Source organism: Geospiza fortis, unplaced genomic scaffold, assembly GCF_000277835.1.
Source record: "Geospiza fortis unplaced genomic scaffold, GeoFor_1.0 scaffold40, whole genome shotgun sequence".
NCBI lineage: Eukaryota > Metazoa > Chordata > Aves > Passeriformes > Thraupidae > Geospiza > Geospiza fortis.
Genome location: NW_005054297.1, coordinates 29,780,981 through 29,803,940, shown reverse-complemented (window position 1 = coordinate 29,803,940; position 22,960 = coordinate 29,780,981). Strand labels below are relative to the sequence as shown.

At 38.6% G+C, this 22,960-nt stretch overlaps 1 protein-coding gene across 1 annotated transcript in view; it reads right to left on the bottom strand.

Moving 5' to 3' along the window:
• FBXW7 (F-box and WD repeat domain containing 7) overlaps positions 1-7,810 on the bottom strand; it is a 98,222-nt gene extending 90,412 nt beyond the window's left edge. The window contains exon 1 of the mRNA XM_031066750.1: positions 7,259-7,810. Coding sequence (XP_030922610.1) covers positions 7,259-7,747 — 489 coding nt within the window. The 5' untranslated portion in view covers positions 7,748-7,810. The remainder of the gene's footprint in view (positions 1-7,258) is intronic.
• Positions 7,811-22,960: the final 15,150 nt, after the last annotated feature.

Here is a 22,960-nt window from a genome sequence, read left to right as displayed (position 1 = left end):
CTTTCAGCAGCAGGAGCAAGGAAAACCTTTGCAAAGAAGCACCACACAAGTCTGCAGAGAGGGCTGCAGCAAAGCTATAGCAGCCCCCTCTGCTGCTCAGAGAAGGAGAAAAATTATAACCCACATAAACCACCCTCCACCTACACACACTGCAACTTTTGCCTAATTCCATGTACTGCCTGTACACATAAAAAAAACCTCTGTTCCCAAGGATAAGCTTTCTGTAATCATCTTTGATTCCCCCTTATTCCCCTATCCTGCTTTTAGCCTATCAGCAATTCCAACAATGACTGCAGACTTTCACACAGGAGTCCTTTTCACTTCACATTTGCACAAAGTGCCCAGCGCAATCTTAGGTTTCCTCAGTTTAAAAAATTCATGCTGTCTTTCCACCCAAAGCCAAAACCCCTGAAAAAATAAATCCTTCTTATCTGTGTAGCTCTACATACAAGCTTAGACCTTGCAGCAAAAAACTGTCACAGCCTGCACTGTTTAAGAGCTGAAAGCTCTTTATGTGAGCAGGGCTTTAGATTTGGTTCAGAACTGAAGAGGTGGGTATTTAAGCTGCAAGGGACAGGTTTTCCTGTGGTACATCCTCTTCCAACTCCACCCAAGTCAATCCAGCTCATCTGTTATATCTTCCCTCCCTCCACTCTCCCATGTCAATAAACAATCAAGAAGAGGCACTCCTGAACAGCACTAATACTTACACACACTCTCTCTTGTGACTTACAGCCAAATGGATAGTATGGTATAAAGTATGGTAGAGGATGCTGCAATCAAAGTACACTGGTTTTACATGAAAATTAAACTGCTTCTCAGCCTTTACCATTGTTGTTTGTAATACATGTTATGTATTAAATGTATCCATTTAAAAAATCTTATTACCTTTAGTAATGAAGCAAATGCTAAAATATGACAGCTTCTGAAAGGGTATCAAAGTGTTTTTGTGGTTGTAGATGCAACTATACACTAAGTTTTCATCTTCATTTTAGCTAATCTGTTTTCTGTTTCCTTGGAAGCTCTGCTAACCAACAAATCAATCACAACCCACAACTCTGCAGCAAGCAAACCTGCATCTGAAGAGGAGACTAATTAGTGAAGTTATTGGAGGGCTCTGCACACACAAATGCCTGACCCCTTATGAGAAGTCACCATCACAATCCAAATAGTTAACAAAGAAATAATATTTCACATTCATATAACCTAATTTGCTAGGCTTTATGACAGCCTCAAGAGAAGAAAAGGAAATAAATAAATGTTTAAGTAAATTGCAAAGATTCTTGTTGAACAGTGCCTGTTGCCCAGAAGGATAAAGCATCTCACATAAATGGGCTCAAACACTTCAGAAATCCCTCCAGACAAGCAGAGAAGACAAAAGTGTTTTCTGAAACCCCGAGCAAGAAAATGGCTACACACCAGCTAACAACCTTCCTGCTCCACCTGTTTGCCTGGATTTTAAAATTCAGGTCCTTACATAATACATTTCACTCCTGTTAGTCTGATATCAAGTGGCTATTTTGCCTACACCACAGAAATCTGTGACAATATTTGCTGGAAATAATGCAGCTAATGCTTTTCATGAATTCAAGTGTTTAATTTTTTTTAAAGTGCTTATTTCCTAACTGAAGTGGCTTCAACATTAGAGACATTTAATATTAAAAGTATTATGTAATGTTGCATTTTAGATAAATAAAAACTAATTGAACAAAGTTAAATTCATAGGAGATTGTGATCATTACTTTTTTCCCCAGAAAATCAATTCCCATCAAACCTAAACCAGAGATGAATGAACCTGTAAATTACTGTAGCTGTTTAGAAACAATTTCTAAGATAATCAAGCAGACAATGCTCCTGTAAATATAAAAAGCTTGCAGCAGTTCAAGAAAAACAACTCATCTTAATGGGAACCAAAAACATGAATTAAAACCAAAATATTTAAGTATATTGAAGTCATTAATATTTAAAAACTATGAAACTGTAACAGGAACAGTTATGCAAACAAAGAAAAAAAATACTGAACAAGTTAAAGATTGTAGGTATTATGATCAAAGTATTTTTAAGAATCAGAACAATCAAAATATTTCAGAAATATCTATAAATAAAATAAACCTATAGATTTACATGAAAAAAACTTGGAAAAGTAAACAGAGTACAACCTAGATAATCCTATGGTGAAACCCAGATGTCAGTACAAGAGAAAATAACACAGTGGTTGTCATAAAATAGGATTATAGCACTGATGACATTTTCTTCCACAAAATCATGCTGGTATCACCTCTGTCATAAACACCAATTTTGCTAAACATAAAATATTGCTGGCATGATACATCTGCTAGTACTACAATTTCAAGAGTATGAGCACAGGTAGACAAACGATTTAATTCTCAAGTAAGCAAGAATGATAATTTACATGAGCTATTTCACAGTGATGGCAACTGCCAGTAATACATTCTTGTCCTTGCATTGCAACAGAATCCCACATGTAGAGGGATAAAAGCATTTAAGTGCAGTTGCTATGAAATATGGGATGTAAGAGTACTTGTTTGCTTATGCTGTGGTTAATTATTACCCAATAGAACTCAATTAATACAAAGTTATCACAGAGCGCTGCAAATGGATGCCACAAATACAATGCAATCAGTGAAGAATCAGCATCAAGAACATGTTTTTGTCAGACTGCTGTATATATTTACTTAGCTCTCTTGTGCTATGTAGTATTTTTAAAACAGATTTGGAAACGTATGACAAGACACAGATCAACTGAAGTAAAAATTAACAAACAGCAAAGGGCCTGACATGAGAAAACTCTGGTCACTTTAATACAACTGAGCACCAGTTCTGTAGGTAGAAAGGACACAGGCCAACCTTACAGAACAGAAAACTCTCTGCAAAAGGCTTGCATCATATTAGACAAGTCAGTCAAACATGAAATCCCAATGCATGGAGTTATTTGATATATCAATAGGTAAATATATCACATAAACAAATTTTAGCTGTCCTTGGCACAGCTGCTACTTTGTTTTAACCGCAGTTCTGATATCATAGAATCATTTGGGTTGGAAAAGGTCTCTTAAGATCATCAAGTCCAACCATTAATCTAACACTACTGCAAGTCAGACACTAAAGCACTAAAGTCCCGAAGTGCGACATCTACATGTCTTTTAAACACCTCCAAGGATGTTAACTCAGCCTCCTCCCTGAGGAGCCTGTTTGGCAACAGCCAGTGTTTGACAACCCTTTCCTGCAAGGAGTGTATCCCAATATCCAATCTAAATCTCCCCTAGCGCAACTTCAGGCCAATTCCTCTTGTTTTATCACTGGTTACCTGGGAGAAGAGGCCAACCCTCACCTGGCTACACCCTCCTTTCAGGTATTTGTAGAGTGAAAAGGTCTCTCCTGAACCTCCTCTGCGCTAAACAACTTCAGCTCCCTCAGGTGCTCCTCACAGGACTTGTTCTCCAGACCTTTCACCAACCTCACTGCCCTTCTCTGGACACGCTCCAGCCCCTCAATGTCCTTCCTGTCGTGAGGGGCCCAGAACTGGACACAGGATTTGAGGAGCAGCCTCACCAGTGCTGAGTACAGTGGGATGCTCACTACCCTGCTCCTGCTGCCCCCACTATTGCTGATCCAGGCCAGGATGCCACTGGCCTCCTTGGACCTGGGCACAGCTGGCTCATGTTCAGCTGCTCTCCAGCAGCATCCCCAGGGCCTCTTCTACTGTGCAGCTTTCCAGCCACTCTGCCCAAGCCTGTAGCACTGTATGTGGCTGATGTGAGCCAAGAGCAGGATCTGGCATTTGGCCTTGTTGATCCCTCTGTAGAGCCTTCCTACCCTCCAGCAGATCAACACACTCATCCAACTTGGTGTCACCTGCAAACTGACTGAGGGTGCACTGGATCCCCTCATCCAGATTGTTGATCAAGATATAAAGACATCTGTGATTGAAGAGGAATGTTCCAACACCAGAGTGCTCATAGAAGTATCATAACAAGAACAAAAAATAGAAAAATGTGCCAAATGGACACATTGTCCTTATTATTTACATTTAAGAGATCTTTCAGGGAAGAACTTGATTGCTTAACATATTGGAAGAAAAAAACACATTTGTTAAATAGCTCCTCGATACAACATGAAAATAAAACAAAATTGAAAAAGTTGGACAACAGGAAGAAGGCAGAGTAAAGGTGGAGAAGTTTAAACACTGATGATAACTAACAAACTATTAAACTAGGCTTGAGAGAGATTTGCCTAGCTGCACAGTTTCCTGTTTTCAAACAGTGACATTTTTCAAAAAATAAGCTTTAGCTTGCACAGAAGTCAATAGAGAGCAGCCTACTATTTTATGAAGGAAATCATGGAAGGTAGCCACAAGGATCCTTCTGGATTCCTGTGTGGTGCTGGTAAATGCAATGAAATCCTTCCTGAACCACCAGCCTTCTCATTTCGAGAGCCCATGCCTTTTACTCATAACATTTTCACAACATTATGGCTGCAATTATATCAGTTATTTGCACAGAGCAGTAGTATGAGGCAAATATTTTCATATATTTTATATATATCTATTAGAACACAGCATGCTTGCTGCCACTAAGGCGACAAGCAGCAAACCCAAGCAGGGCACACTGTGGTGTTATGGGGGAGATATGACATTTCCTTCCTTAGCCACACAGGATTCTGAAGATCAACAAACAGAAAAAAAAATCAGATTAGAGAAGGACTTTATTCAGTAGTTTATGAGGAAAGGAAGAAAAAGGACAAAGAAGAGAGATATGAAAAAAACTAAGATGTCGCTATTTTGTTCAGTCTCACTCTTATCTCTTGGTATTTGGTAGTGGTTAAAGTGTGCTGCTCATATGTACAAGCAGAACAAACTGTGTTGCATCAGGAATGCTTCTGAGGAGCCAGGTTTACACCTGACACACAGACAGGCAGAAGGGCATTCAGCCATCACTGCCTGTAATGCTGGCACAGAGCAAGTCTCAGAGTACAGCACACAGCAAGGTAATTCAGCCAGAGTTATGAGAAATGTAATTGACTACAAACACTGAGAAACATGTCTGAAAAGCTAAAAATAAGTCCATGAGATTCAAGTCTCCTAGGATGACTTTATCCTCAACAGGTGGAAGCAGAAATCACTTGTAAACATAGCTGATGAGCCTGCTAACACTCCCTTTTCTTCTCAAAAGCAGCATATTAATTAGTCATGCTTATTTTTACTCTGGTAATTCATTCATGCTCTCGCAGATGTATTTCCACAACACTGTTTAACACAGAACGTGCTCCTCTGGTTAAATATTGGTTTATTAATTAATTGGTAACATTAATGTTGCATGTTGCTGGTTCTAATGTGTAACCATCATGCTGAGCAGTGCCACCTCAAGCAGCTTTCTAACCTGTGCTGATACTTCCCAAAGTTGGAACTTCCTAAAACAGAACCGTACCATGAAAAAAATCCCAAATTTGGTTTGCTACCTGGCTGCCCAACAATTCTTGCAGAAGCACAGCCTGGGGACAGAGCACAGACAAAAATGGCCAGTCCTGCATCGAACAGACAGAGCAACTATCAGATCACACAGAAATTTTGCATCTGTACAAAGATCTTTCAGACATCTTCCTTCAGGGTAAACGGGCTTGTTTCAGTTCATGTCAAATATGCCGCAAGAAAAGAAAGAAAAAGCTACATTCATTACTGAAATCAATAAAAAAAGCTTCAGAACTGGCCACCACTGAAAATTATGCTCTGCTCTGTCTGTACATAATTTGAGTATAGTTACTTACAAAGCACTTCAGCTAAATTCACTAAGTTTCCAATTCAGAGACTTAAAAACATAAGTTTGAGCATAATAATTTCCTACATTAATTATTGCCCATGCTGGATGCAAGTTGTTATATGACACTCAGTAAAATATACTAAATACAGGAAAACCAATGTGTACCAAGGATTTCAGTAGTAAAATCCAATTCAATTATATGAAATATGACAGTATTTCACTCCAAATTAGAAAGCATATACTTCAGTACCCCAAAGAATAGAATTATAAATATAAAATTATATTAAAAACCCGTGTGAAAACATTACAACTTTTCAAAAATCAAATATGTTAGCTGAGATACTTTAAACATGGAAGTGAATTGCATATTATCATTATTAATAAAAACATTGCTGTAGATTCCAGAAGCAAATATTCCCCCTATTTACCTGTTCAGGTGCATCTTGAAGACTGATTATCCATCTCTATACATTTATGCTCATAGTCAACCTGTTAACTTATGTTACCTGACTTTTTTGTGGTTTTATTTTACATCAGGTTTTAACTATTTTTTAAGTAAAATTTAAAAGTTTGAGGAGGTTTTCTTTTTCGAAAGGTGAGAAGAGGCTAGGTGTTCTATTAACAATTAATGAGTAAGAAAAATAAATCAATCCATAGACTTAGAAAGAACATTCTCCCAGAAGAACACTGGCCTGCTCCTCTTTCTTGCTAGTCAATATCACTGCTTTCATTATTTTGCTGCTCCTAAGAGTTAATGGAATTCCTCCTTCCCAAAGAACTTGGAAAATATAGTGAGCTACAAATCTACACTGCAACCAACAACACAGTAACTTCTTTTTAATCTAAAATGTTAGGTGATATAAGTAGAAATAAAAGTATGAAGATTAATTTCCAGATACTTATTGCAAATCTGAAGTTTTCAACAACCAGCACACAGGTTCAAGGTCCTCACAAGCAGGATGCAATAAAACATTATGTAATGACTTCCTATCTGTATTTTGTCAAGGAACTCAGCAGGCCAGCAGGAAGAACTTCATGTTTCTATAATATTCCACCCTACTTTTTCATTACAATGTTTTCACCTAAATGAACCAGATCCTGTCTGAGAACATAACCCATGTACAATTGCTTACCTTCCCTTCTAGCCCACTTGGAGAAGGAAAATAGCATAAATAATGCCAGGAGGGTCTTATGTAAAAATATTTATAAAGAAATATCTTGGTATTTTGACCATAGTCATGAAAACGCTACTTCTTAAATTACATAGGGGTATTTGCTCATGTCAAATGCATGCAAATATTTTTATTATTAACAGCTAAAACAGCATAGTTTTTGTGGACTACATAAATCCGTCACTGTAAACTCCTTAGGAAATAAAATGTTTGCTTCATTGTAAAACTTTAGTTTATGCTAAATATGCGATTTTTTTCCAAAATCCAAAGTTAGTGAGGATTAAGAGCACAAAAAATGTAGCTTCTCACCTTTGTCTTCACGTAGAATGGCGATGACTGGTGAATGGGCAAGTCCATGAGGCTATTGGAATTTGTGACACTATTACTGTTAGCATGTTCATCTTCTCTACTGCTGTCATCAGACTGATCAAAATCATCACTGTCCTGGTCCATTTCCTCCTCCTCTTCCACCTCCTCCTCTTGATCACCAGCATGTTCATCATCATCTTCCTCTTGGTTACAAGTGGAATCCTCATCCACTGTAATAAGTCTATTATTATTTTCTTCTAACTGCTCCTGCTGAGACTCATGCCTGTCATCAAATCCAGGTTCTTCTGCTCCTATCTCCCCATTCCTCCCAATGTGCTGCTCCTCTTGTTGTCGTCTTTGCTGCTGCTCCTCCTCTTCTACCACCCGATTCATCTGCTCCTCATCTACTTGGCTTGAGGAAGCATTACCTCGAAGAGATCCGCCAGTTCGTCGCCTCTTGCTGCCCACAGAGAGCAGTTCCTGATTCATTTCCAAAAGCCAGCTTGCTACTTCTTGGACCTTGGCTAGGCTATCTGAAGATGCAAATGCTTTCACATTCTAAGGAGAGAAAGAAAAAGTGGAAGATGACAAATGTTACTTTTTTAAAATTAGATAAAGCAGTAAAAATCTATTTAGTTGTATTATTCTTGGCAAGTAAAAACTTCCAGGAAATAAGGAATAATTTCTACTTGATACGCTACTAGAAAAACAAAAAAAACTTTAAGCAACTTTCTAGCAAGAGAATTACTTGTTCTGACAAACAGTCTGATCATAGTCTCTTTAAGCACCAGATTCAGCAAAATTTAGAAGAACTAGTTGCCCTTCTAGAGAATCCACAAGAACCATTAACATTCATGTTAACAGAAGATACAAGTATGCAATATTACTTGCAAAAAATTGTACACGGGTTATTTCAAATGGTATTTATTTTCCCTCACATTTGATTACAGACTTTGTATATTATTCACAAAAACAAACTGCTTTTGGTCTTATGCATTAAGAGTAGCATATTTTTCAGATATAATTGAAAGTTTCATTTCTTTTTATTCTAATTTCCTTTTAGATTAATAAAGAAGAGAACACCCATTTTAGAATACAGCTTTATCACTGCAGAGTCTTATGCAGGCCAGAGAGATGCCCAGTTGTCAAAAGCAGACATCACTAGGCAACCTGTGTGGCCCAGAAATGGCACATATCTCACCTGGAAAAAAAAATGGACTGTTAGTAGTTACGGGGATTTTTGAAGGAGTAGTAAAGTTCTCCAAAGCCTAAGAAGCTACAATAATTGTTAAAGGAGTCTCTGAGATGTTAAAAAAGGCCAAAATTAGGTGCATTTCAATAGAAATTAAAAAATACTAACGCAATTTCCAAATTATTCAAGCATTCAGCTACCCATGTGCCTCTGAGCAATATATAAGAACAGGAGGCTATAACACAGACCAATTCATTATTAAATTTCGTATCAGATTTCCAGCTATACAGCCTTTGAGGCTGGCAAATCCTGGTTTCAAGCAATGTGTTGAGTAGATGAATTCAGACACAACTCAACAAGCAGTCAGACTCACAGGCTCTGAAAGCAGTACATGAAAGCATGTGCAGAGAGAAATCAGCTTTGTCCTTGTGTACAGAGCCACTGTCCTTGGGAGCCCAGAGCCCACCCCACACACTCAGCAGGCCACACGGTGAGAGAGAGATTCAGAAAGCACAACACCACAAATACTGCATGGGAGCACAACTTCTGAGTCTCCTTGGAGTAGGAGCAGTAAAGAGTGTTTCCATGAGTACTTCAGCACAGGATGATAACATCTGAACCTCCCCCACCACCACCATTACCTCCCCCTTTTTCTTAACTCATCTATCGCTTATAGCTGGTTGGTTGGTTGGTTGGTTGGTTGGTTGGTTGGTTGGTTGGTTGGTTTTTTAAAAAAAAATCTAGGGCCTTGTATGATGGACAGGGAACACATAAACCCCAGCATTCCTCCATGACATTTGCAAAAACATTCACCTTATTGGTTAGTAGGGAACAAAGTACCAGAAACCATAGCTGTTCTGTAATTTTCAGTGTGCTGTACCATAAAAGGCACAGAAACACATTTACAGGTGTTTTTCCACTCTGTGTCTGAGGAGGATTCATAGCTGAGATTCTGCACTTCTCTGCACCTTTCTTCCTCAGGGAAACACTACGTCCATCCCAAAGACAGGGATCTCACATTTGAACATATCTACCCAGGTAACAATTCCTCCAAACAAAACCTTACAAGATCAATCACTGAAATATGTGTTCAAATAAAGCACCCATTAAGTTCTGATCAGTGAATGAGAAGCTAACACTAAAAGACAATTAAGCACCACACATTCAATGGAAGGAAGCAGACACTGTGCTGACTCTTGATTTTTCCATGGGAAAAAAGCTTTAGGACACTTGGGTGCATGTGACCCAAACCAGAAGCTAATGTCTGTGTTTTCATATTCAAGTGGTAGCAAAAGCAAATGTGTTTATTTTTCTGTGTACAGTAAGGAGCATTTAAGAAAGATGCCACAAAGAGTGCACTCTTAGAGAAATGTTTTCATTTAACATCTTTCCCCAAAGCTCAGAAACCTTAGCATGTGGGAGTGATGTTTAATAACAACATTTCATCAAAAGTCAAATTTAGTTGCATATATCATCTGATGGTAATACAACTTATGTATCAGGCTTGCTACATAGTTTGGGCATTATGAACAAAACAATACCACACCTTATTTTCTCAACTTGGAAAGTTGAAGCACTAAATAATGAAAAAATCAGTAGTTTTAAAAAAAGGTTTACATCTTCTCAATCTAGAAATTCCAGTTTCCACCACAAATGTTTCTCTAAGTAGCCATGGGTGTAGCTTAAAAGTTTAATTGCATTTTTTCAGTATCAGTAGCATTATATATGCAATTACTGGTTTAGTATGTACTTGCTAAAAATGCAAATGCTGCATTTCTTTCAATAATTTAATGCATACTTCCAATTTGTAACTGTAAGCAACCAACATAAAAGGTCAGCTTTGAAACATTAAAGTAATCAAATGCAAGAATATACTAAATGTTTAAGTGACAACAATATCACTGTTGTTACTGTTATTACACCCAAATGAGATTCCAGCCAATTAAAAATGTACACTAGTACTAGTATATATTTTTAATTATTCCTACAGTTTTGAGTGACCATCAGTTCATGAAATTAGCTTTAGTCATTAGTGGTTTCCATTTTACTCTGCATTTGCATGAATAAACTCAATTTGTTTTTCCAAGAAGCTGTAAAATACATTATCAAAATTTAATTACAAGCAGTGCTACATCAGAAATCATCAGTATGCAGAGAGGTGATGCATTTGCTAAAGAACAGATGGATGTACATTATCTGAGAGATTTGAAACATTAAAGCTGCCTTCTGTCATGTAAGTGCTTTCAGAATTAACTACTGTCAGCTAATACACAAGATACAATAATTTCCATGTATAAGGTAGATAGGAATAAGGAAGGATTATTATTTTGCAGGAAGAAGTGTATTTCCAAATCAACTTCCAGAGAACTAAAATGATGTGTTTACAGCTAGTACACTGTCTCTTTCATTTATGCAGTCAGAGACCAAAATTACTCAAATCAACTAAAAACCAGAAAAACCACTGAGGAAAGCTGGTTTTTTTCCCTACCTGTCTCAGACCACAAAGACTTTTTTTATCAGACAGACACCAAAACATAGCAACCCAAGTGGCATGACTTTGCAAAACTCATGTAAAACTCATTAAACTTGGTCCATTAATTTAACTTGGCAATTCCCAGGTAAGTTTCTTAACACTTGCATTGCATGGCAAAACAAAATGCAAGAAATGCCTAAGGAAAATGGAAGTCTCCAGACTGATCCAGCAGTAAGCTCAGAGCTGATGAAGGCATCCCATATCTCTATTGAAGACTGTATGCAGTATGCAGCCCCCACCTCTACTGAACATAAAATGCTGTTTAAGCATAATTCTTCAGCTTTATGCATTACATTTTCACAGAAGATAGATTATAAAAATAAATATGAACAACAGTTGCTCAAAACAAGAAACGCCAAGCAATACTAGAAGATTAAAGGAAAAACTGCTCAGGGTTATCAGCCACAACAGGTTGCATTCTGTACTGCAAGGATGACCACTTCACTTCCTGCTTTACTGCTGAAATATCTCTATCCTTTTCCTCAAAGCCATCTCCCAACTGACAAGTTATTGACACACCAGTACAGTATTATTGTAGAAGTGGGGAGCTCAGGCCACTTTATCAGGAACACTGTTCATAGTTCTTAACTCCCTGAAAGGGAAGACTAACAGCAAAAGTACAAATGTTACTCCTTAATTTTAATTTTGCATTGTTATGTTTTCATCAAGAACAGTGAATGGATATAATGTAGAATAAACTCGCATTCTTTGGAAGATATCGTGGGAGGCAAGAATCAACAGTAGGAGGAGATCTGTATTATCACCAATATTACTGTGTTCATATAAATAATTATGTTATTTTTAGTATTTGTATTAGTAATGACTGTTAAGCAGAGGATGGCTGGTTTGTCTTTTCACTAAAAACTCTTTAAAGAAGAAGGATTAAGCTGTAAAATGTGACAAGTTAACTATCATGTGGAATTAATGAAAGGCTTCTCTCCCCTTTTCCTCAGAAAAGCAGAAAAAAGCCTTGAGTTATTTAAAGGGTGCCAAGTTTTCTAGCAACTATTAAAGACAAAAGAGGCAAATCCTCCCTAAAATCCTGCATGCTGCCACTCAATACGAAGCAGTGGTTGTTTTTTCATTGAAAGGACCTCTAAGGTATAAAGCTAAGCACACAATTTTCAACTGCATTGTCTTAACCTTTGCACTTTAACAACTGTACCATTACTTGGGTTCTTATATTAAAAATATTGCCTCTCCAAATGAAAACTCTTACCTGAATAACTAATGAATGCTTGCTTATTGTTTTCCCCATGAATTAGATTACTACAAGAAAGCCACACTACTACTGCTAGAGATAGAGCAGAAGTATTCTTGTTTGCTCAGTTTAGAGCAGACAGTTAATATTTCAGCCTCGTGTAAACTACTCTTTCTGTGCATACTAACAAGGAAGAGTTTCTTGCCAAAAGCAAACATTAGATCACACTTAAAACAACATAAACAGAGTATCTTTAGATAAATTAATTGAGAAGCATGTGGGCTGAAGAATTCTCAGTTTAGAAAACTAGGCAGGCAGTTCCTTATACGCCTTTCAAATTTAAAGATGCTGCTGTATACCTACTTAGTGAAGGCTAGAGATGTACCAACAGAATCATCCAAACTCTTCCATGATAGGCACACATGTAATAAAGAATTTCTCTACAAAAAAGGATCATGAATCCTCTTACAGTGCAAAAGAAGAAGAAGCACTCCTTAAAACCTCACAGGTTTGGATAATTTTGAATTCAACCTACATTTCAAAACATAAGTAAATTAAGTTTGTAGATCTATGGTAGTTGTGAGGGCTTTCCAAGCTGGCCTGACATCTCCACAGTACTGCTATGCATTCTGTTCTATTGTCACATGCCTTTCAGTCCCCAGACTAGACCATCTATATTCCCTATAAAAGGAGTCCTTGGGGTCAGTTTTACAGCATCATCAACACCACTGCATACAAGGACCTCCCCAGCTGCCCAGACCAAAACTGCTTAGGATAGTTTTATACTGCTCAAGGCCTTTCATCCATAGGAAAAGAGTCTGAGCAGCAATGAGGATGGACCTCTGGCCTTCTAGTAGAGAACTTTGGTTAAGCTGTGCTGGAGTGTTACTGTGTTATGGAAGAACTCTTCTGAGTTAATACACATTAAGCCATAGGTACCAACACATGGAACCAGAAATCTCAACTATGAAGTCTAGGACTACCATTCAGTAATATTTATTTTATGTAAACAGGCAATGGGGTTACTGTGCAGAAACAACTCCATTCTTCCCAACTGCCTAGGTGAACAAGGATTTTATCTAATAGACAAGAAGCAAGATCCAATCACTAAATGCTGAAATGAGAAAAATACAAATGGAATTAACTATGAGGATAATTACTCACTGTAATAGCTCACTGGGAAGATGGTAAATTCATCACCACTTTAAGTCTTAAATTAGAATTATACTCCATCTTAGTTTAACACATACATTCAACAACTGCAGAACATGCAGCACAAATTCAGCTACCAGGGCATGGTGAGCTGCCTGCCTCTCCCTGAGAATATACATGAAAGAGAGCTATTGTCACCTCCTCTCTGCTCCCCCAGTGACACAGAGACGAAACGTATGTGCAAACTGCTGACTAAACCCTGCCTAGTTTCAGTGCAGACTTATTTCACAACTTCTAGACTTAACACAAAGGCTAGTGTTGCATGGCCAAAACAGCCTAAACATAAATTTTTCTTCAGCATCCATAACATTGATGGGCCCTGGGTCTGGGATGCATTTCCAGTGGGAAAACCGTGGCAGTACAGTATGCTGAACCACTTTACACATCCATTCACACAGACTGTCATCTTGCCTGGTGCTGCTTTGCAAAGTTGCTTTGTAAGAGCAATACATGAAAAACTTCCAAGTAGAGCTGCTCATTATTTATGCAAACTATTCTGAAGGCAAAAGCAAAACAGCATTTGGCAGCAAGACCACTGCCATTAAGATGTTTGCCTGCAAACCTCAAAATGATTTCTGAAGTACCCAACTGACTTCTGTCTCAGTCTCTTTCCTGTCCACTAATCATAAAAGTAATTTTGGGTACATTTCCTGAAATTATAGGTTTTGCTAATATGAGTTGCAATTTTACCAGATGGCTGGCATCAGCTTCTGGTAAAATGGTAACGTGATTTCTTGGACTAAAACTATAACTCAAATGCTGCTGAAATGCAGCACAAACAAGCAGACACACGGAAGAGCAGAGACATCAAAAAACAAAACAAAAAAAAAAGGTGATTTAGAACACGGGGCAAAAAAGATGGACCAAAAAAGGTCATCTTTAACTGAAGTGGGCTAACAGACCTTGAGAATAAATAGCAGCTAAATTTAGTCAAATTTAAAATTAATTTAGTTATATGAAAACTAGGGGAAGGGCAGGAAATTAACACCAAGTACCAAATTGTCCCCTACCTCAGAGCTGTTTGAGAAAAGAGTCCTCTAATACAGAACAACACACAAACAGATGGGAACGTATATACCCTTTACACTGAAAGGCATTCTAGTGGTTAAAAAGAAGATGACAGCAGAATTAAAGCTGAGAAAAGTAAGAATCAAGAGCTGTGACTGCTATTAAAGAATATTTTTCTCTGGGTGATTAAAAACAGTTGAAGTAAATATCCCTTTTTCAAGCAGCTCTTATACCACCTCTAATAAGCAAGAATAATCAACTCACTTTACTCCCAAGAAGCTTCAATGCACAGAACAGTATTTTTGAGCCTCTTAACAATGACTAATCATGTAAAGGTAAAGCAATGCACATTATGCTATAAGAAGTCCAATGTCAATATTCTGCATCAGAGTAACCTCCTTGAAATTACTATAAGGTGATGCTTAAAAATTAAGAATATTCAACTAATACTAAACAGCCTTGCCTTCTTTCGAACTTTACACTTTTTAATATTATTCTAAGTGAGATGATGAGAGAATTAAACATCCAATTCTTTCCAAGTTATCAAATTATTTTACCTCAAGATCCACAATTGACAATGCTTATTTGAGGCTACTGCCCAAAATTTTTATTTTAATTTTCTGTTTCAGTTGCCTATTATTTAAAAGAAGTCTGAAGGCCAAGGCCAAGAGTATCCTGGGTACATTAGGAAAAGCATTGCCAGCAGGGAAGGAAGGTGGTCCTGCCCCTCTGCTCAGCCCTGGTGAGGCCACCTGGAGTGTTGTATCCAGTTCTGGGCTCCTGAGAACAAGAGAGACATGGAGCTCCTGTAGCAGGTCCAGAGGAGGGCACCAAAGAAGAGGAGACTGGAGCACATCTCTTAAGAGGAAAGGCTGAGGGAGCTGGGCCTGTACATCATTGAGAAGAGACAGCTGAGAGGGGACCTCATCAATGTCTGTCAGTATCTGCAGGGAGGGTGCCAAGAGGTTGGAGCCAGGCTCTGCTCAATGGTGCAGAGCAACAGGACAAGAGGCAGTGGGCAGAATCTGATGCACAGGAAGTTCCACCTGAACATGAGGAAGAACTTCTTTACTGTGCAGTGACCACACACCTGAATGGATGGTCCAGAGAGGTTGTGCAGCCTCCCTCAGCATGTGCTCTGGGATGGCCCTGCTTGAGCAGAGTGGTTGGACCAGTGACCCACTGTGGTCTGTTCCAATCTGACCCATTCTCTGATTCAACTATCATGTAGTCTTATATGCTAGGGAAAAAAAAAAGTAATTCTATCAGTACTATTAAAGCAGATTGGAGTAAAAGGCTGTAATGTAAGACAGACAAAGGTATTTCTTATTTGTGTTTAATTCACCAGTAATAAACCAAATTTCTGAGATAAGAAAAGGTAGCTGGGGTCAGACTGGGGTAGAAAACATGCCTCATGCAAACAACACAAGATATAAACACTGGTGTATTTTACCATTTTGGTGTGAAAAACTACAGCTCAGCCTTATTCCTACGAGGTTGCTCTAAAAGAACAAGGAGCAATATATATTTTATGAAGAAAGTCTATCTGTCTGCAGTACCAATTCATAGCTTACAAAGTGTCCAGCTGTGAATGTTGTATCAGATTTTTGCAGTATCCACTGAGCAAGACTCTCTCCATTCTGAATGCTGTACTTTCAAAGATGAACTCCAAATTATGAACTTTCTTCCAGAGCAAGTCAACAAAACATGTTAAATGCCTTTGCATCAACATCTGATAAGGACGATCCTTTGATCTGCACTTCTCTTCTTTTACAAGAAATACAAAGAGAAACATACAGGCAGCATTTACCAGACTTAGCTGAAATCTGCTAATACACTGGTTTGTCTGCATTTTCAGCATCTTCATCAGTATAAAGACCTAAGTAAAACAAGGTCACATACTACCAGAACAGAGCAGAACCCATTCCCTTTTCTAGTGTCTAATTTAAAACAAAACAAAAAAATCCAAACCAATTACAGTATCCACATGCTATTTAAAAAACAGTAAATGCCTTCTCATTAACCTCACATCTCCAGAACGCTGCCTAGCACACATTGGTTCCTAAGTGTTATGTTCTCTGTGTCACAGAGAAGCTTTATGGCACTAGATTTAAAATCTGACCTTGCAGAACAACAAGGCACTTGCTGACAAACAGCATGAGTGAGTGCCAGGTTTGAAGGAAGATGATATCCCAGCCTGTCTAAAAGAATCTGGCCCTGGCCCAAACAGACTCTTAGCAGGCTCCACTGGAGAAATGGAAATGGTTGCAATTATTGTTATTGATTTAATGCCCTTAAAATGGTTCTCTGAGAATTTTATTTCAGTAACTGATTAAGCAGTATGATTCAGCAGCAAGACATCTGCTAACAACCTACAGAAACATAGATTTCTTTACTCAAATTATTTCTGGGACCAGGAAAGTAAGGTTTTGTACATGACCAGAGGTAGATAAGAATTAAGGTGGCCTACAATATTTATGTCAGGCAGGCATTCAAACTTTCCTTCCAATTCTACAAAGCCATCAACTCCAATATCCCCTGGTTTTGCTCTACAACAGTTTCCTAGTTGGAAAGGTGATGTGACTACAAGGAGTAAAGAGAGCAGTGTTCAATGCAGTAAAGCACTGACAATGTATACAGTTATCAAATAAATTATGCATCTGAACTACCAAATAAAAGAGACACTAATGCAGACAAATAGAAACAATCTTAAAATTAGAAATTGGTAATGTAATTTGAGTGGATGAAAAACAGGTTATAGAGATTCTTTTCAGTGACTAATGTCATTTAAGATGCTGTTACTGCTATGCCACAGAATATTTTCAGTGGAGCTTCACCAAAATAAACTGTACCCCCCCCTTACCATTCCTGAAAAAAAAATTCAAATCAATTATATCTCACCAGTTTCCTCTAATGCATATGGTGTTGCTGACACTGGGGTAAGAATGACAGATATGAACTGTTTGAAGGACAGCAGATCGTACACCCTTCCAGCAGAGATGGGTACTGATTAGGGACCAATTAACATCTCACACCACTGTGAAATAAACACCTACCCATAAACTTGAAGCTGTACTCTTCAGTAAAAGCAAGGGATGCTCTACTGCTGGCCTTATGGATCTACACTTGACTACTGTCAGGAGTCTCACCAACCCACCAGCTCACCACAGCTGGCATCATTTCTCACGCCTATGTGGAAACAGGCATGCAGAGCTAAGACACTTTCTTCCCAACAATGAGCCCACAACACAACAGCAGCTGCTAAGAGGAACAGTCTCCCACATCACTGCCTTGATCCACCCTCACTGTAGGCTAATCAATGTTCCTGATTTTTCAAGACCCCTGTAGGTGAGGAGCAGTCTCTATCTCTCCCAGTCAGTGCTAAACAGCATCAGCTGTACTGATCAAACACAGACTGCACCACTCCCCAGCCAAACCCAGTGCCTGCCCTCACTGCTAACTCAGGTGTACTGGGCTTCACAAAGGTCATTTGCCATGCCACACAGCTGCCTTGTGGATATTGGAGACCAGCATATTTTGGAAGCAAGTAGATAGTTGCTCAGGTCCTAGTGAAGTACTGATATTCAGAAGGAGAAATTTGCTGGATTGCTGGTAATAGGTGGAAATCCAAAGCAGCTGAGATGGTACAATCTGTGAGACAAAAGGGTGTGTCTCCTAAATGCCACAAGAACCCACAACACAGCAGGCAAGGGAAAAGTCAAATCTTGTTGACAACAAAGAACAGAGCTCTGGAGGCACTGAACACACACAAAGCACATTGTTGGGCTGATTGTTTATTTTCTAACCTAGAAAAGCTGTTAAAAAATTGTAAAATAACTGATTTAATTCAAATTTTGAGGCCATTATCCAGATAATTCAGAATGTTGTTTTACCACTACTATGTAAGAGTGATGTGTGAAACAGTCCAGCTGCAAACAGTTGCACTTCACTCCAACTGTTTCTACTGATAGAGTGCCAAATTGGATGACTTTCTGAATAATACATTGGTTGTTGATAGCAAGAGCACCACTGAAAACAGGGCATTTATATTTGTTCTTACTGGAAAACCTGGCTGATAAGGTTATGTCCTATGACATAGCTTGAAGCCTGCAAAATGGACCTTACCGTAATTTTCTCACTGAAGCAGCCCAAAAAGGCTTTTAGTAACTGTAAGGCTCTCTCACTAAATAGCTCAATTTTTCAAAAGATCTAGTCCTCCACTGAGGAAAACAGGATATAGTACAGGCAGTGTGAAGTTCAAGTCGTACCTCACAGCCTTCCCATCAGTGTGTATTTTAATTTTTCTTATAATCTATGCATGGACTTCCATGTTCTCAGATGCATGGATGATTAGCAAATGGTACCATTCTGTCCAAAGTTCAGAAGTCACTTTTTAGTCACCAAACATAGGAGTCAGCTACTTGCTCAGCTGAAGCAATGATTAGGTATGAAGTATAAGACACTACAAAAAATACAGCTAAACTTTTAAAGGTATTTACATTTTCATTCTAATCATCTCAACACCTGAGAAATACCTAGCACACCAATTTTCTTTCTTCAGGAAGAATCCTGGAAAGAAACTAGGCTCTAAGAAATGCTTTCATTTCCTGGTGAATTCCTCATAGATTTTTATCAAAGCCTAGCAAGAACGTATTTTCTACTTGTACTAGTGCAGGGTTTATGTACTGAAATCCATTCCCACAGAGCTCACAGCCATTCTCAAAGCTATTGCAGTCAACACGGAGTAATGGCACCAATGAGGTCTTCAGATCAGCACTTTCTCCTCAGACATCAGTGAGATCAAGGATATGTTTCCAAGATATCTCATCATCACAGGTGGGCATTGACCCCAAACCCCCAAGCTCTTTTAGGCATTTCTGGTATATTTTTTCAATATGTTAAACAACTACTTTGACACGGAAAGTACCAACTGTTTCAGGAACATGGCTGTTCTCAGCAGGAGCTCCTGCACTCAGTGTTCACTTCTCTGTTGAAGAACTGACCATTTTAAAAATACTGATTTACAGTGTAAATTTATTGTGGTTCTTCTTGGAACTTCTGGCCCAAAGCCAATTTCCACAGACTGCCCAGTTAGTCTTGCATTCCTTGATTTTTGAGTTTCAGGGGTGGGGGGAGAGAGCAAAGAAAGCCTGCTGCACATCTGGCTTGGAGTTGAAACACAGGGAGCAACATCTGACACTCCAAGCTCTAGGGCTCACCAGAAAAAAAAAAAATCTGAAATCAACAGATTTGGATCTGCTTTAAAGGACTTGTTACAAGTGGATAGGAGGTGACAACCTAAAAGTCTAATCCCAGGTGCACTAAATCCCAGGTAATAAATTTACACATTCCAGAGACTTTTTCTGATGAGTCCTAACATCTGGAAAATGTTCAGCTCATGGTAGCAGGACAGCAGGCTGGGCATTACTAGATGTTTCTGTCACTGGTGAAGGAACAGAGATTGCATGATGAGTGTTCCATCATCTATACCCCAGCATGGAAATACTAAGCAGATCAGATGCAGGCACCATCCATCAGTGACAAACAGTTGATTTAGTAGAGATCACATTACCAACCTCAAAAAAGCATGAGATTTCTATGGGCTTGCACAGAAATTCTCTTAGTTATGCAACAGAGGAAAATGTAAGAAAGCTTCAGCAGACTTTCTAGTAGGACTTTTTAAAAATATAAAAAGTCAACTTCATAAGCCTGACAGCTGTTTCTAAACAGATATTTTTGAAAAATCAGTTAGTTAGGCTTCCTCCTTCGTAGCTGTGTGCACACAGTTCCAGTGGAAACTGAAATATTCGTTGAAGTTTTTATACCTAGAGATATATGCGAGGACTAAGCCCAGCAGCATAGGGAAACCCTAGATCATTGAATTAGATAAAATTGCAACAAAGCAGTCATATATTAGGTTCAAAATAGGAAAGGACTAGCAGCTAATAGAAAACAAGCACTCAGCAAGCACCCCAGCATGCTTATTCTGCACAGGATTTATTTTGCTTTCAAAGCACACTTCCTGACACATTAAAATAAGCTCTTTAAAGGGACTTCTGGAAAGAAGTAGAAGTGTAGAGACACATGCATACACTCTTCCTGAGGCACAGGCTCAGCCGCCCATACCCAGCCTGCTTATCCCTGCATCCAGCCAGATCTCCTGGCGCACCTGCGCACATAAGCATCACTAATCCGCCTCAGTCAGAATGAGCCAGGTTAGCTTACAAGTTTGAAGTCTCAGCTAAGCAGATTCATTTTGCCTGAAATCGATTAGGAAGCACTCACAAGAGCAGTTCCACACACAGATTAGAGGTGAACAATCTACTTCAGGGGCACACAGCAGGCAGCAGGCAGCCACAGCCTGCAGCTGGCCCAGCTGAACCTGAACTCAATGCCCGCTATGGCCCAGTCACATTCACCTGGGAAAGTAGCAACAGCTCTCTTAAGATTCATGCTCTGTTCTGTTCCACAGTTTCCTCATGCTGATAAGACCCACCAAAGGTCAGCCAAGGATCTCAATCAGTCTTAGAAAGTAGCTTGCATCTACTGCCTACAAACTTTTAGACACAACACACATCTCAGATGTATGTACCTTACAAGTGATTTGTAGAAATGAACTGCTAGCACTTCCCTTACTTAGTCAGAGAACAAGCTATAAACACAATTTAAAAGTCTAATATTTTCTAAGCAACAAAACTATTTTTTTTGTTATTTTCCTCATGGTAAACATAAGAGGAAAAGAGCAGTGGTGAATTGGAATTGCCAGAAAGATCCTATCTCACTACTACAATTCATGGGCTTCCTGCTTCTTTAGCAGCCACTTTCATAAGTGAACATCCTGAGAAAGCTCATGAGGACAGATAATTTCAAGAGAGAAGAAAAGTTCCTGTCTATTTGCAGATGGCAAATTTACCACAGAATTTACTACTTGGACAAAGTGCTTTGCTCCCAGCATTACTCTCAATTCTAAAAAGGGGTTTTGTTGTGTTTTTTTTTAATTTCTTCAAGTTGTTCCAATAACCTCAGAAATTTAACAAAATATAAAACAAGCCTGCAAATACACTGAGAGCATAAGAAAAGGTATCACCAATCCCATCATCAGCGGGCTCAAGGAGATGTGCCGTGCAAGGGCAAATGCATTCCACAACTGGAACTATAAAGAAGGTCTTTCTAAAGGTAAATGTTTTAATGTTTTCTACCACTACATTGCATTCACATGTGCCTACTTCTGTTCTGCCACCACTTCTTGTTACTCGTGTCTCCAAGAAGGTTTGAGTAAAAAATTTTTGCTCTAGCATTTTTTATCTACAAGAAGAAAGCAAAGCAATCAGGGAGAGCCTGAGATGCAGACATGTGGACAGGACAGCTCCACTATTCAGGTTGATGACAGAGCATGCTTCAAGGAATGGAACATCATCAAGAACATTCCTACCTTTTTGGTTTGTTTGGGTTTTAGGTTTTTATATTTTCATTCATTTTCTTGGACTTGGTTTGGTTTTGGTTTTTTTTCAGCAGATCATAGATGCATGGAAGATCTATGAAGGTAGAAGAATTAGGAATTTCTATCTATAAAATAGAATTGTTCAAGAGTACATGCTGCTCTTACCAAATCCTTATCAATAAGCAACAAAAGATCACAGCTGAAACAGATGAACAGCTGAACATAGAAACAGCTACAGACTTCCAATATTTGCAGATGTGGTAATAAAGTAGAAGAAATAAAATGCCAACTGAATCTCTTCTGTTCTGGTAGCAGCAGTGCCATACACTATTTCAAGAGTGACTTGGAATCATCCAGCCATTGACCAAAACTCTCAAAAATCAACACTTGCAGATAACGTGTTCATTTGTATTTTATAAAATACTTATAAAAGTTTATAAGATGCAACGAGAGTCCAAAATACATGGAGAGAAGTTCCTTTGTTTTGAAAAGCGTCTGCAGCTGGATTTGAGCATTCAGTTATTTGGTTCTGCAGGGACCACATGCTCAGTGACTGTATGCTTCAGTAGTAATGAACAACAGCAGTGATACTGAAAGATGGTAATGAAGAAGTCTGTAAAAGCTCTACCTTTCTCTTAAAAAAAAACCCAAAGAAAGAATGACATATCTTTCCAAGTGCTAACATATCAAAAAAAAGCTGTAAGAAATTATTCTATTCCTGCTTGCTCATATATTACCTCTATCCTTTTGACTATACTTTCCCCAAGACTGAAATGCTCAGTGCTGCTCTGCCTCAGTGCATTTCTGAAAGTCTATTCAAGTCTTTTGGATCTACAGAAATAAAACAACCCCAGATTTTGTTTTTTAATATGCACATTATCACCTCCAAATTAGTGACCAGTAACCTTCATATCCAGTACATAAACATGAAATTCAAAAGCAGGTGCTTCTGTTTGTCCTTCATAGGGAAAGTCCTTTCTCCAAGTACAAGTCTGACAAATATCAACCAGGATCTATTTTATCTATCACTATTGATACATGTGTTCCTTTCCAGAAGGAATGAGCCAAGTGGCTCTGGTACAGTGGAGTCCATTGTCTATACTGTCTAAAGATCA